We start from the raw sequence: 14,837 nt of genomic DNA on the forward strand, positions 1-14,837 counted from the left end.
TCATGAGGGGCACAGGAGGAATGGCTTTGAATCAGACCCTGGACACCTCACTCCCCCTCCCAGTGCTGGGCCTGACAGGTGACCCGCCGTCTCTCTGAGCCAGCAGCACCTTTGCCCTTAGGCCCTGCGTGGTGTCCGTGGTCAGAAGGGGCTCAGAGGAGGGGAGGACGCTTGCGGCCCAGTGTCTGGGCTCTGCGGCAGGGAGCATAGGTCCAGAGGTCAGGGAGCAGACCTTGCTGGCCGTGTGGCCTGGGAGAGTGTGGCCTCTTGACGGGACTCCCAGGATCCCTCTGGGCCCCCTGCGGGTGCCCAGCCAGCACTGTGACCTTGTCTCCGGGCCCTCGCGGGAGCAGCGGCATGCCCTCACTCCAGCAGCTGGAACTCTTGTCTTGAGCTTCCCAGGCGCCTTTGGAGACCAGGCGAGGCCTGATGGAGCCCAGAAGGTCCCCACTGGCCTGGGCTCACAGTCTTGCTCATTAGTCAGAGCAGAGTTTCCTACACCCCGACATCCATGTTGTCCCAGCTTTTAGAAAAACAAAGAAAACTAATTGCTGTTAATGACAGGGCTCTGAGAGTCTGGCCGGGGCTCCAGGCCAGGAATGCACGTCCCGTGTTCCAAGGCTCTGCCCTGGCCTGGGCCCTGTCCAAGGAGGGGTGCCAAGCCTCGCATGCCACGGTCGAGGTGGTTGGTGTTTGTTTAAAAAAAACAAAAAAAAACACAAAACCCCGAATTCAGTCAGGCCCTGAGATTTTCTGTCCTTGTATGGATCTTTCCTCCTGGCTCCCCTCCAGCCTCCTGCTTCTCACAGCTGCATTTTTTTATTTTGCTCAAATGCTAGCCTGTAAATACAGACAGGGTGAGAGGAGAGACCCATGGCAGTCATCAGTTTTCATTTGGAGAAAAACTCAGTCTAAAAACGTTCTCCGTTCATGCCCAGACCACTTCGCTCCCAACACCTGTGGCCTTCGGGCCTCTGGTGGGCAGCCGGCCGGAGCCATTCTGAGATCTCTGGGGTACCTGAGAGCCCTGATCTATGTCCCCCCGACCCCCGTCCACCCCCGATTCCCTGTCCGTCCACACCATCTCAGCTGCAGGAACATGGCTTCCTCGTGGGGCTCATGAGTGGGGTCGGGAGGCGGAGGCACAGCTGCAGGTCCAGGGAGCAGCTGGTGGGTGTGTCATGAGAGTGGCCGCCTTCCACCCCCAGGCACAGAGACTCTCTAAGCCCTCCGTGACCAGCCTGCTCGGGCGCCAGCTGGGAACGGGCACTGCGGCCGCCACGCCAGCCTCTGTCCATCCCCAGCTCTGGGGTGCCCAGCCCCCAGGAGGAACACAGCGTGGATCTCCTGGATGAATCCCCGCTCTCGCCCCACGAGAAGGCCCGGCCTAGTTTCCAGGCCTGGGGTTCTCTGCCCTGGGAATGGTGCGGACAGACACTGTGTCCTTCCCCTGCCTCCAGGCAGCTGGCTGCATGTGTTTCCTCTCCCCAGACCCTCAAACTGAGAGCTCCCCTCAGCCGGCAGCCCGCAGCTTCCCTGGGGGGGCCTCATTGGTGACTAAAGAGCCCCCCACCTCCTAGTGAGTGTGTCCTCCGGGAAGGCTGGGTCCCATCTTCTGGGGGACCTTCATTCCTCCTCCTCAAATCAAGCCCACCTAGAGTTTTCTGTCCTCGAGGCCGGTGAGCCCGGTCTCTTGAAGCATCCCTCCGTTCTGCCAGCCTCCCTCCTGCATCCAGACTGGGAGAGGCGCAATGGGCTGCAGGCCTGAGAGGACCGCTGCAGGCGTGTCAGGCCGATGGGCTCTGGTCTGCAGCTGCTCGTACGCACTTCTCCACCCGGCCCCAGACCCCACGGTGCCTGAGCATCACAGAAGTGGTTTTTCTCCAAGTTGCTGAAGCTGAGGAACGTGTGGTCCAGACCCTTCTCTCTCACCCCCGGGAGTCTGGGAGAGTGGTTTTCAGTCAGCTGAGGAAGTGCACTCTCAGCAGCTGGCCCTTGTGCCCCCTGCTCCTTGCCGCCTGCGGCTCCACCTCTCTCTCTCTCTCCCCCCACCCCTCTCTCTCCCTCTCGAGGGCTGGGCCAGGTGCTGGGGGTGCAGGACTGACCACGAGGCAGACGGTGAACAGGCAGCTGCTCCTGCCGCTTAGTCGCTCAGTCGTGTCCAACTCTTGTGACCCCATGGGCAGTAGCCCGCCAGGTTCCTCTGTCTGTGGAATTTCCCAGGCAAGAATCCTGGAATGGGTTGTCATTTCCTTCTCCAGGGCATCTTCCCGACCCAGGGATCAAACCCATGCCTTCTGCTTGTCAGGCAGTTCCTTTCCCACCGTATCAGCTGGGAAGTCCGTGAAGAAGCAGACAGACCAGCCAGTGTGTGCGTGTGAGGGCAGGAGCAGGGTGCCAGGGAAGCCGGGAGGTGACGCAGAAGCAGAGAGACAGAACAGGCTGGGAAGGACCACCAGCCTTCTGAGGAAAGGGACAGGGGTGCACTTTGTGGGTGGACAGGAGGTGTGAGATCCTTAAAGCAAGCAAACGTTGACTCGCCAAGAGGATGGAGCTTAGCGAGTGCTGGGGAGGGAGGGGCCAGGTCACACAGGGCAGCCTTGTGAGCCCACCTCCGGCACACAGGGTTTGTTTCAGGTACGGTGGGGCCTGAAGCAGGCACTCGACACAGATTCGATGCACCTGTTAGTGACCACCCCACTGTGTGGGAGTGGATCATGGGGACGGAGGAGGCGGTGCATCGAGATCTGGAGAACACGACGGTGGCTTGGATTGAGGTGGCAGCACTGGTGTTGGAAGGAAGGGGACAGATTCTCAACAAATACTAGCATGGCCTGCACCTGCTAGTCGAGAGACTTGCCCATACAGCGGTGACGGGGGCTGGAAACGCAAGCCTGACGCCTGGGAGCAATCCTTTGCAGTGGGTCACGAGAGTGAGCTGCCTGGAGAGGAGGGGCCTGTGTGGCTGAGAACACGTGTGTGTGGAAACCTGAATGTGCCAAGTGGCAGAAGGCTTTGGGGACCACGCTTCCTGTTGAGGGACACCTCCCAATGCAGGTGGTGTGGGACAGGCCTGGGCAGCTCTGTCAGATGATGGACTTGAACACTGGACAGGGCCGGGGGCCGCCTGGGGAGTCACCCTCTGCCCCTTTCCCTGTGTGCAGAGATTGTGGACGGCAACGCGAAGATGACCCTGGGAATGATCTGGACCATCATCCTCAGGTTCGCCATCCAGGACATCTCTGTGGAAGGTGAGAGCTGAGGGCCTGCCGGCTGGCAGAGAGCAGCCTTTTCTCTCAACCCCAGTGCCACCCCAACTTTTGGGGACTTGGTTAGACTTTCGGGTGTTTTGTCTTCATGCTTCGAGGCTCTTTCCTCAGTCCGTACATGGCTCCCAGGGCCTGGCCCTGCCCAGGAGTGCTGAGTGGAGGTGCTGGCCCAGGTGCAGGTGAAGGGGGACCCGTGAGGCCACCCCCTCTTAGTGGACCCTCACACCACCCTCGTCCGGTGGGCATGACCGCACCATTCTACAGTCTGGGAGCAGACTCATGATAGAGTCAGGCCTGGCCTCGTTCTCCGGGGCGTCAGCACCCACATTTCCATTCCACCTCCCACCCTTGGACTTGGCCAACACAGGGTGAAAGAAACCACGGGGCCTGTGTGTGGAGGGGCTCCTGGTGACAGGCCGGAGCAGTGACCGGGACACGTGGTGCCTGCCCTCACAGCGCGCTCAGTCTGCTGAGCACAGTCCATGGGGACGGAGGGGCCTCCTGGGGCCCTCCCACCCTGCTTCCTCAAAGCTGCGGCCGGCCCCTGCGTGGGCAGCCCCTTCTTGGGGCCTTGTTCAGAAGCCGGGCCCTGCATCAGGCGCTTCTGGGGCCGTGTGTCCTGCCAGGCGTAGGCTTTGGGGTCAGAAACGGCTCAGGTTCAGGCCCTGACACTGCCCTGTCCCTGTCACGTTCAGGGTGACCCCAGATGAGTGACTGCTTCTGGGACCTGGCATGCAGCTAGGATGCGGAAGGGGCACCCACACTGCGGCTGCCCCGTCCCAGGGCCTCTTCCCCGGCTTCTCTCTGCGCCTTCTGCCTGAGCCCCGAGGGTGACCCCCCTCACTGGTGCTGCGCCTCTAGTTGTGAGCCTGTACTCACCATCCTTGTGTGTTCTGCAGAGACCTCTGCCAAGGAAGGGCTCCTCCTCTGGTGCCAGAGAAAGACGGCCCCATACAAGAACGTCAACGTGCAGAACTTCCACATCAGGTGAGCGGCCGGCTAACCGCCGGCTAACGTCATCCCCAAGCTGCTTCCCGGGACTTGAGATACTGGCTTGCCCCACCCCCACCCCCACCCCAGCTCTCTTGCTGTGGTTTTGTCAGGGTCTGTGAGGTGCCAGCTCTCAGGAGCGCCCCTCCCCACTGGCTTCCATGAACCCCTGGGAAAGTCCCTGTGTCCCTTGGGGGCGGTGGCGGTCGCCTCACTGTCCCGGGCTGGAGGCCTTATGGCCTGGCACCTCTGCGAGGCCCTGTAGTCTCCTTCCCCAAGTCTGGTAACTCGGGAGGAGCAGCAAAGCTCTTCCTTTGTTTTGACCTCTCAAGAGGGACCTGCCATCCTAGTGAGTTCAGTGTTGGGGAAATGTGCCCTGTGTCCATTAGAGGAACAGGACTCAGCTGGAATAAACTTGCTCTCCCTCGGGTCAGGGCAGAAAATGAGTGTGTCCACAAGGCAGGCATGATCAGTGGGAGATCTGGGAGTATGGCATGGCCTGGGGATTAGGCATGCAGGCTTTGGGGGTGGCCTTGAGATTAGATCTGACATGACCATGACTTCACTCCTCTGAGCCTCTGCTGTCTTCCTGGGTGGATGGTCCAGGGAGAGGACACACATCGGGATGAAGAACGGGGTTTTCCAGCGTCCACAGAGGTCCTGCTGTGTCCTCAGACTCCCCAGGACCCTGCACTCGGCCTTGGGGACCATTGTGCTCAACCATTTGTAGCCTGCAGTCCCTCCCTTGATCTCCTCCGCGTCTCCTTCCTTCCCAACTAGCTGGTCCTCTGTGCACTTCTCGTTCGTTTATTTATTCAGTCACTAAATACCTATGGAGTGCCTACTCCATGCCAAGAGTGGGAATACAACAGCGCCAAAGTCAAGTCCCTGCCCTTGGAAGGTCACACCTCAGCCGGGGGACCAGTAGTTCACAAAGGTGTGAAGAAGCCAGCCTAATTCCAAGTAGTGAGAAGGGCCAAACAAAGACAACAAAATAGGATAAGGTGACAGAAGGTAACCAGCAAGAGTACCATGGTCAGAGAGGGGGTCTGTCTGAGACGTCATTAAGTTTGACCTCCGAAAGAGCCAGCCTTTAGAGCAGCTATCCCCAACCTTTTTGGCACCAGGGACCAGCTTCATGGAAGACAGTTTTTCCACGGACCATTCCTTTCTCTGAGGTTAGGAGAGGGGCATGGTTTGGGGATGATTCAAGCCCATTACATTTACTGTGCACTTTATTTCTAATCTGATGCTGCCACTGACCTGACAGGAGGTACCCGTCTACAGCCCAGAAGTTGGGGACCCCTGCCTTAGAGGCTCTCGGGGAGGGAAAATGTGACCAGTCTGGCCTGGGACCAGCTGTCACTTCCCTCTGAACAGAGCCCCTCACGGCAAGCCACGTCCTGGCATTTAGCCAGCCCATGGGTCAGGTCAGCCAAGGTGCAGAGGGCCCGCGGTGCAGGCCTGTGCAGCTCAGCGGGGCCACGCTCGGCAGTTCTCAGCGGGGCACGGCCACCCCGGTAACGAGCAGTCACAGAGCGCTTGTCACACGTCAGGTATCGGCCTAGGCCTCACACAGTTAGTTATCCTCACAGCAGCCCGATCAAGTGTAGGCACTGTATTATCCCTATTTTGCAGATGTGGAAACTGAGGTCGCAGGAGATTAGGGGACTTGCCTAAGGTTGCACTGAGAGCGGAAGGGGTGGAATCTCCCCCCAGACAGTCCGACTCCAGCAGCCAGGCTCAGCCAGCCAGGCACACGCTCAAGACCACCTCACCGAGTAGGAGGTAGTCATTCCTGTGTGCCCACGGCCCACAGTCCCTCATGAACACGGGGGCCCTCCTCACAACCTTGGCCTTTCCATCCCCAGCTGGAAGGATGGTCTTGCCTTCAACGCCCTGATCCACCGGCACAGACCTGAGCTGATCGAGTACGACAAGCTGAGAAAGGTACGTGTCTCTGTTTCCCCTCAGTGGCCCACAGACACCCCGACTCTGACCCTGACTCTGGGCTCCTGCCCCCAGCCCATCCGTTGCTGGTGTCCAGAGCTGAACTCTGTGCTCAGATGGGCAGACTGGGAGGGCCCTGTGCCAGCCATCAGCAACCAGGCTCGGTGGCTGATTCTTGCCTCCTTTGGTCCCCTTGGGACCCGTCCCCTTCTCCCTCCTTGAGCATTGCAGCTGCCAAGGGTTATGGGAGGTCCTGGCTGACCATGCTTTCCAGCTTCCCTTCCTTTTTATGTATTTACTTACGGCTTATCAGGTCCTAGTTGCAGTGGGCAGGCCTCTCTCTAGTTGTGGTGTGAGGACTCAGTCGTTGTGGCACACGGGATTAGTTGCCCCTTTGGCATGTGGAATCCCCGACCAGGGATCGAACCCGAGTCCCATGCTTTGGAAGGCAGATTCTTAACACTGGACCACCAGGGAGGTCCCCAGCTCCCCTTCCATAACCCTCTAGATTCTTGAAGCGTTCACACTCTGCCCGGTGGAGGGGGTGAGGAATTCTGAACCATCACGGGGGGACCCATGCTACAGAAGAAGGAAGGTGCCCCTGAGCTGGCCTCGTGGGGTAGGGCCCGTGGGGGAGGCAGCCTAGGGCCAAGCATCATCCCAGATGGGGGGGGCGGGGGTGCCCAGGCCGGCGCTCAGCCCACTCAGGCCACAGCAACTAATCGAGTAATCGAATGGGCTGTAGCTGGAGAGTGGGAGAGGCCCGTGAGGTAGGGTCGGCGTGAAGTGGGCTCTCATCCATGAGCGGGGCTGAGCTTAGAACACGGAGGCTCTCTGCTCCCCAGCCCCATCCCCACATACACCCCAATGCTTTCTCAGGTCTGGATCAGTGTTTCAGTGCAGGCGGTCTTAATCTGGGATCTGGGGATGGCTGGAAATTCTAAGGAAAGAGCACGCCTGTGTTTCTTTCTGGAGGAAGGGTGCACAGTCAGCCCCCTAAAGGTTTCCAGCAGCGTTGCTTTGAGTGGGAATTGACTTTATCCAGGTGTGTCCACCCCGCCCTGCCCCCAGCTCCCTGCAGCAGCACAGGTGGCTGAGAACTGCCTGAAGGAACATTTCCAGTTCCAGCCCTCCCCAGGATCCCTCCCTTCAGGGCCAGCCCTTGTTCCCTCTGCTTGTGCGTCCTGGCCCTGACCGTATCTCTCCTCCTTCCCTCGCCTCCCTCCCCCAGGACGACCCAGTCACCAACCTGAACAATGCCTTCGAAGTGGCTGAGAAATACCTCGACATCCCCAAGATGCTGGATGCAGAGGGTAAGTACATCCCCCTTGCTCTGTCAGCACGCTGCCTTATGGGTATGTCTTAGGGTGACCTTGGAGCTGGCGAGCCAGCCGGAACGCCTGAGCGAATCTGCGTGAACCGGGAATGATGGTGTTGTCACCCAGGGCGCCCAGGCCAGAGCAGCCTGGGAGGGAGATGGTGGGGAAGGGGACCTTGAAGGAACCAGCTCTCAGGGCCGCCCCTGGGGCCTGGGCCCCGGCCCCCCGCCAAAGCGCTTCCTGACTGGTCCCACCCCTCGGTCACTGGGACGGTCGGCTCCTGTGAATAACCAAGGCCTCCACCTTCCTGCTTGCCACAGGCTGGGGATCTGGAGCCCACAGAGTGGAGTGTTGTTTTCCTTTTCCGGCTTTGCTCCGTTTCCCAGCCATGCACCACCCCGGCCAGGACCCCCGCCTCTGGCCTCTGGCGGCCCCTGGGGCTGACCGTTTAGCAGCCCCTTGAGGCCGTTCTCAGAGAGAGGAAGTCGCCTCGTCTTAATCCCATTTCCCACAGCCTTGGCCTTTCCGGTGACCATGGGGGATGGAGGGGCCGAGGGGCTGGCCAAGCCCACTGGAGTCGCCCAGGGTCATGGAATCAGCTCCGAGGGTCCTTCTCCCAGGACTCCTGCTGTGGCCTGGGGAGCCCGTGCATCTCCGTGAGCACCCGTCCCCACCCCCGCTGGGGCAGGTTAACCCTTGTCGTTCACTTACAGACATCGTGAACACGGCCCGGCCCGACGAGAAGGCCATAATGACCTATGTGTCCAGCTTCTACCATGCCTTTTCGGGAGCGCAGAAGGTACCGGGCAGGGCCAGGCAGGCCCACCTCGCCGCCACCGCCCAATGCCGCTGCTGCCTCTCCTCCCGCACTCACCTCATTTCTCTTGCAGACGGCAGTGGCCTCTCTCCGACTGGAAGCCATCCCCCCGCTCCTCGGCATTACCACCCATTTAGTCTCTCTCTGCTCGTAGTATCTCTGGAGCGCCTCAGAGCTCACCCCCCTACTTCAGTGCCAGGCACTGAGAATACATACAGTCAATGACCGAGTCAGGCAGGGCCCCTGCCCTCACGGAGCTTACATTCTAGTGGGCAAGACAGACAACGAACGAGCAGGTCCGCAGAGAAAGTAACGTCGCGTGAGAGGAGTCGTGGAGAACACACAGCATGGTGGGATGCACTGGGCTCCTTCACCTGGGGCCGCCGGTGGGGAGGGGCGTGATGAGCAGGAGCTGTGGACAGAGTGTTCCAGATAGAGGGGGGAGCAAGTGCAAAGGCCCTGGGGCATCAATGGCGGGGCTCATCTGAGGAATGGCTGGGGAGGAGAGGAAGATGAGGTCGGAGAAGGTGACAGAGCCAGGCTATGGGAGACATTGTAGTCCTGGAGTTTGGGTTTCATTCTGAGACCCCAGGAGATGATTAGGGGTTTGTGCTCAGCTGTTAGGTGGTCACAAAGGACATGGATCCTACATGTGTTTTCAGAAAGATCAAATAATGCAAGCAAGATCCCTCCAGCCCCACCCAAGGCTTCCTGGCTAGTGTGTCCCAAACCCAGGCCTGGTTAGGAAAGGAATCTGTCCCTTTCGGATGTCCCTCCTTCCCCTTGGCAAGACGCACCCACGCAGGCCGGAGCCGGGGTCTGGCTTCCAGTCCAGAGCCAGCGCTATCCTTCCCGCATGAGCCTCGGGCCCGGCCTCGGCCGCCCTTCCTTCATCTTTCACTCTCTCCTGCCTCTCTCTCTCTCTCTCTCTCTCTGCGCAGATATTGTAGGCACTCTGAGGCCAGATGAGAAAGCCATCATGACTTACGTGTCCTGCTTCTACCACGCTTTCTCAGGGGCTCAAAAGGTGAGCTGGGGGCGGGAGCACCTTCACTGCTGTGGCTGGAGACTCACCCTTGCCACGCCCCCCACCCCCACCACCATCCCAGTGCCCGAGCTGTGGCCTGAGAACTGAGCCAGCCTGGAAGGTTCTTGTGACCCTGAGCCTTCATTGCCATCACCCAACCAGCACTAGTCCAGGGCTGAGACGCCGCAGACAGTCCCATGAGTCCCTCCGTGGACACAGCCCACCCTGTGAAGTGGCGTCTGGACGAGGCAATCGAGTCCCAGTATCACCTCGGACAGCGGGGTGCAGCTGGGGCCTGTGTGCCTGCTCTCAGCTGTCCCCCTCTTCCCCTGATCCGTGCCTGGCCACCCGGCTGCCGCACTGGCCGTGTCCCCACTGGGAATGCTGGCTCTCCTGCCCTGCTCTGCGGCTCCTTCCCCCAGCAAACGCCCCAGGACAGGCCCGTCTCTGACTCCATGGGCCCAGGTCACCGGGCCCCTGCCCCCCACAGCCCCACCACTGCAGGCAGGGAGTCAAGAGTGTCTGTTCCCCGGGGTGGCCCTCCCCGAGCCGGGCCGACCTCACAGCGGAGCTGCCCCTGCCTCCTGGAGGCCTGGACACCTCTGTCCCCTCCTGCCTCCTGGTTGTCTGGTTTTGGCCAGCAGTGTATTCCCAGCAATTTGGTTCTGTATCCTGGTTAGCGGTTGGGCAGAGAGAAGACCAAGAAATGAGCTGTTTATTGAGCACTAACTGCGTGCTTCCCAGGTAGCACTAGTGGTAAAGAACTTGCCCACCAATGCAGGAGGTGTAAGAGACACGGGTTCAATTCCTGGGTCAAGAAGATCCCCTGGAGGAGGACACGCAACCCACTCCAGTATTCTTGCCTGGAGAATCCCATGGACAGAGGAGCCTGGCGGGCTACAATCCGTAGGGTTGCACAGAGTCAGACACAGCTGAAGCAACGTAGCCCGCACGCAACTGTATGCTAGGACCTCCTCCAGACACTCCATGTGTACGGGCTGTCAGCGGCCCATGCTCACACCAGGAGTGGGTGGGCCCCGTTATCCCCACTTACAAGAGGGGGACACCAGTCACGGGATGGGGACTTTGACTGCTGCCTGCCTCAGAGCCCCAGGTCCAGCACGGCCTTCCTGCGGGCGGTCTGCCAGGGTTCCTGCTCTGCCACCGCTCAGCAGTGTGACCTCGGAGAAGTCCCTCACCTCCGTTCTCCCACCTGTAAAACGGGGGGCGGACGAGCGCCCTCCTCAGGATCGTCTGAGGGTGAAATGAGCAGGCCAAGGGCTCAGGACAGTGTCCGGCCCGGTAAGCGCCCCGCACACGGCCTGGCAGTGGGAGCGGCCTCCCCAGCACGTGACTGGAGTGTGTATTTGACGTGTTCTGCTGGCGGTGGGTTGGGGGGGTGCCTTTGGCACCAGGCAGGGAGAGAGGAGGGGACCCCTCACCCTCGAGGGAAAACAAGGTGGAGGTGGGAGATTCCTGGCCACAAACCCCCACTAATAGCACGTTTGCTGTGGGCCTCACCCCTCCGCGGGCCCCACGCCACCCTCGCTGCCACCACACTGCCCTGAAGGAAGTATCTTCTCTCTGCCCAAACTGCTCTCTGGTGCTTAGAGCAGGACTCCAGGTTGGCGGACCGGAGGCCTGGAGGTATCTGTGGGAGGGGATGCCGGCCCGAACGCCAATGTCAGAGCATTTGGGCGTTTTTTTTGGTGTTTTTTTACCCCTCAGAGTTTGGGGTTTTAGTTCCCAGACCAAAGATCTAACCCGCGCCCCCTGCAGTGGAAGCAGGGAGTCCTAAGCACTGGACGCCAGGGAAGTCCCAACATCTGGGAGTTTTTGAGGGAGCTGGGCCCCTCTCGTGAGGGAGGAAATAAAGGCCAGCCTCTGGGGAGCTGCTGGTCACAGGGACGTGCAGAATACAGGCCTCTCCAGCTTCCCCCAGCCTATGTTTACTTCTCAGAAGAGCCCCATAATGCTTGTGTTATTGCCACCGTCTTTTCCCCAGAGGCTCCATCAGGCCTCTTAAAAGAGTGCTCTCTGGGTTTTGTTTCATTTCATGAATGCAGGGCAGCCCTAGTCCTTGCCCCACGTATGCCTGTTCTCTCCTGATGGTTTATTTCTACTCACGAAATCATCTGTTCTTTGTCCTTTGCTCGCTTATTCATTCATCAACTCTGAGTCCCTCAAACACGCCAAGCCCCAAGCCGGGTGCCAGGAATTCAGCCTCGAAACAAAACACCTCTGCCCGTCAGCCCGCACCTTGGCGGGGCCTGCCCGGCGGGGCGGAGCTGAGCTTGGGGTGCCGGTCTGGTTGTCTCTCCAGGCTGGGGGTCAGGGACTTCCCTGCAGGCTGTGATCTGGGTTCTGCTTCCTGTGCTCACTCGGGGCTGGGCGTTCGCTGGCCAAGGCCTTCGCGAGCCTCCCCTCTGGGGCCTGTTGGCGAGTGTCCTGCAGCATGCAGCAGGTGTGTGTGTGCGTGTGCGTGTGCACACCAGCCGCAGCTGGCCCCCCACTCCCCTCCCCACCTGTGTGTGGAGGAGAGAGGCGGGCATTGTGCCTGCAGCCAGCGGGCCTGGAGCCATCCCCAAGCCTCTCTGTTTTCCTTCCCCACCGCTCTGTAGACCCTCCTCACTATTTCTGTTCCTGTTCTGTTGCCGTTTTCAACTCTTCTTCTTGGAGGCTTTCTGTGCTTCCTGAAAGGTACCTGGTCTCTGTGTGCCATCCCTCACCCTCCTCCTGCCCTGGCATTCCTCCCGCCCCCAGCAGGACCCCACCCTGTAGTTCGGGGCAGAGACTAGTCACTGCTGGCGCCGCTCCCTGCTCTTGGGAGCCCCGGCTCCCTTCCGCCCTGTGGATCGGGACCTCTGCCCACCCAGCCAGTGGCAGCGTCCTCCGAGGGGGGAATAGGAAAGGGGCCGGGCGTGCTCTGCCCGTGCACCGACCACCAGCCTGCCCTGGGGGACACCGGCACCCCTCCTCTGCCTGCACCGCATGGCTCCCTGGTGCAGCCTCCCTCCCCAGCCAAGGGGCGGGTCCTTCCAGGGTCAGCCACGTGGAGGACCCTACTCAGCCCCACCCAGGCCTCCTCTCTGTGGGCCTCTGAGTCCATTTCCCCCACATTAGGGGGCTCGCCACCCTGCTTCAGCACTTCTAGGGTCCAAGCCGAGAGGGCACACAGGCCCAGCTCCCCGAGCAGGGGCCTTAGCAGTCAGCTCCAAGGACCCCAGCAAGGCCTGTCAGGACTCAGCCTTTCAGGGCACCCTCTTGCTGGCTCTGTGCTTTCTCTCCTCCCCGCCTCGGGGCCTTCTGTGTGGGCCACGGACGTGCCAGCTTTCAGGGGACCTGCCTGTCAGGAGGGAGGGTCAGCAGCCCCCAGGCAGCCCTGACTGTGTGCGCTTCCCCCCCCCCCCCCCATCCCCCTAACCTAGGCTGAGACCGCTGCCAACCGGATCTGCAAGGTGCTGGCCGTCAACCAGGAGAATGAGCACCTGATGGAAGATTATGAGAGGCTGGCCAGCGACGTGAGTGACCCCCCGCCCCTGCCCTCCCCCCGGTGGCCCTGCCAGAGCTGAAAGGTCTGGTCCCTTCTCGTTACCCTGGCCCAAGGCCTTGTGACACCTGCAGAGGAGAGAGCAAAGATGGCAGCGAGGCCTTCTAGAGACGCTCAGAGGTCACAGAGAGGAGTTTGACCACGCCAGCGCTCATGGTTTCACAGGGCTGAGGGTCAGACTGATGTGTCACCGTGCTCACTGACTCCTGGCGTCTCGTGCCTGGCTTCCTACAGAGACACTTAGGGACGGAGTCTTCCCCTCTGCGTTAGAATCAGCTGGGGAGCTTTTTATTTTATCTTTTAAAAATCTGTTGGCCATGCCACACAAGAAAACATCTTAGTTCCCTGATCCAGGGATCAAACCCACACCCCCTAGAGTGGAAGCACAGAGTCTTAACCACTGGACCACCAGGGAAGTCCCTTTATTTTTAAAAAATTTTTAAAGGAGCTTTTTAAAAAGTTCCTTCCCCTATACAAAAATTCCTGTCCCCGTGTCCCGCACACAGAAGCCTGATTTGGTAGGATGGAAAGAGACCCGAGATCTGACACAGCGACAGACAGGATGGCTGTTTGTCACGGCGGGCCCCCTGTGAGGCGGGAACTCCTGTTACCCTCTTGGCATCTAAGCTCCCCAGAAGGAGTCATTTGACTGCTCTTCTAGATCAGTGTTCCCCAGACTCTGAGAGTTCACAGACCAGGAAATCTTGGGAAAGTATTTGCCAGCCCACCTATAGCAGCCGACTCTTTCTTCTGCCAAGTTAAGGATACTTTAAACAAGAGAAAGCTGCCGCCTGGCACCACCGCCACTGCTAACGCCAAGGAAAGGTTAGGGGCTGGGTCTTAGAGTCCCAGCCCTGCCCCCCAGAGGACAGCAGGCACCAGGCACCCGGACGTAAACACACGTGGAAACCTCAGGCCTCGGTTTTCTCATCCTGCCTGAGGCTGGCATTTCAGACCCCCTTCCCCAGGCATATCTACCCGCACAGTAACTGATCTTACTTTCCTGGGATTGTTCTGGAATGTCCAGTTTGTTTGCTTGTTTGTACCCTTTCCTCACTCCATCAAAGACACGAGTGGCTCATAAAAGTACAGGTCACTTTCTTTTTTCAGTTGTACTGTCTAGTTTTCTGTGCCCAGGCTCTGCGCCTGGCACTGACTACCCCAGAGTGAGCCAGGCGTGTGGCTGGTCCTGCCTTGGGGCGCTTACAGTTGGTGAACAGGACGCAGCAAGGTTCTTAGATAGCGCTGCACATGGCGACAGTGGATTCTTGTGCAGCCCTGATGGGGGCAGTGCCCCCAAAGGGATGTCTGAATTGAAGCCACCCTGCTTAGAGGAGGGAGGAAGACCAAGGGCAAAGGCAGAAGTAAAAAGAAGCCAGAGAACAGAGTTGTGGTTCTAGCAGGGGTGATATTCCCAGAATCCCTGGCCATGGGCTGCCCATGGGGAATCATGGCGAAGTCAGGCTGGATAGCAGGGGTGATCCCCCAAGATGGGGTCCGTGAAGATCCAGGTCCCACGTGCCCATGAGCTTGAGGCAGCCCTGTCAGCTGTTGACGGGTCCCCTGCAAAGGTCACCCTGACTCTCATGGGCCCACAGCTCCTGGAGTGGATCCGGCGCACCATCCCCTGGCTGGAGGACCGCGTGCCCCAGAAGACCATTCAGGAGATGCAGCAGAAGCTGGAGGACTTCCGCGACTACCGGCGGGTCCACAAGCCACCGAAGGTGCAGGAGAAGTGCCAGCTGGAGATCAACTTCAACACGCTGCAGACCAAGCTGCGCCTCAGCAACAGGCCTGCCTTCATGCCCTCCGAGGGCAAGATGGTGTCGGTGAGTGCCGGGGCCCAGGAGGCCTACGGAGCCACAGGCCCCATGGGGGGCGGAGGGGCAGCTCCAGGCCATCCCCAGGTATATTG

At 59.9% G+C, this 14,837-nt stretch overlaps 1 protein-coding gene across 4 annotated transcripts in view; it reads left to right on the forward strand.

Moving 5' to 3' along the window:
* Positions 1-14,837, forward strand: part of ACTN4 (actinin alpha 4) — a 74,652-nt gene that overhangs the window by 46,066 nt on the left and 13,749 nt on the right. For 2 of the 4 annotated variants that reach the window (XM_065926044.1, XM_065926041.1), the window contains exons 4-10: positions 3,165-3,251; positions 4,169-4,256; positions 6,131-6,209; positions 7,441-7,522; positions 8,242-8,327; positions 12,801-12,893; positions 14,521-14,751. In XM_065926044.1, the coding sequence (XP_065782116.1) occupies positions 3,165-3,251; positions 4,169-4,256; positions 6,131-6,209; positions 7,441-7,522; positions 8,242-8,327; positions 12,801-12,893; positions 14,521-14,751 (746 nt within the window). Of the gene's footprint in view, positions 1-3,164; positions 3,252-4,168; positions 4,257-6,130; positions 6,210-7,440; positions 7,523-8,241; positions 8,328-9,286; positions 9,373-12,800; positions 12,894-14,520; positions 14,752-14,837 lie in introns of all 4 variants that reach the window. The other 2 variants (XM_065926042.1, XM_065926043.1) reach the window with 1 other exon arrangement.

This window comes from Muntiacus reevesi, chromosome 2 (genome assembly GCF_963930625.1).
Source record: "Muntiacus reevesi chromosome 2, mMunRee1.1, whole genome shotgun sequence".
Lineage (NCBI taxonomy): Eukaryota > Metazoa > Chordata > Mammalia > Artiodactyla > Cervidae > Muntiacus > Muntiacus reevesi.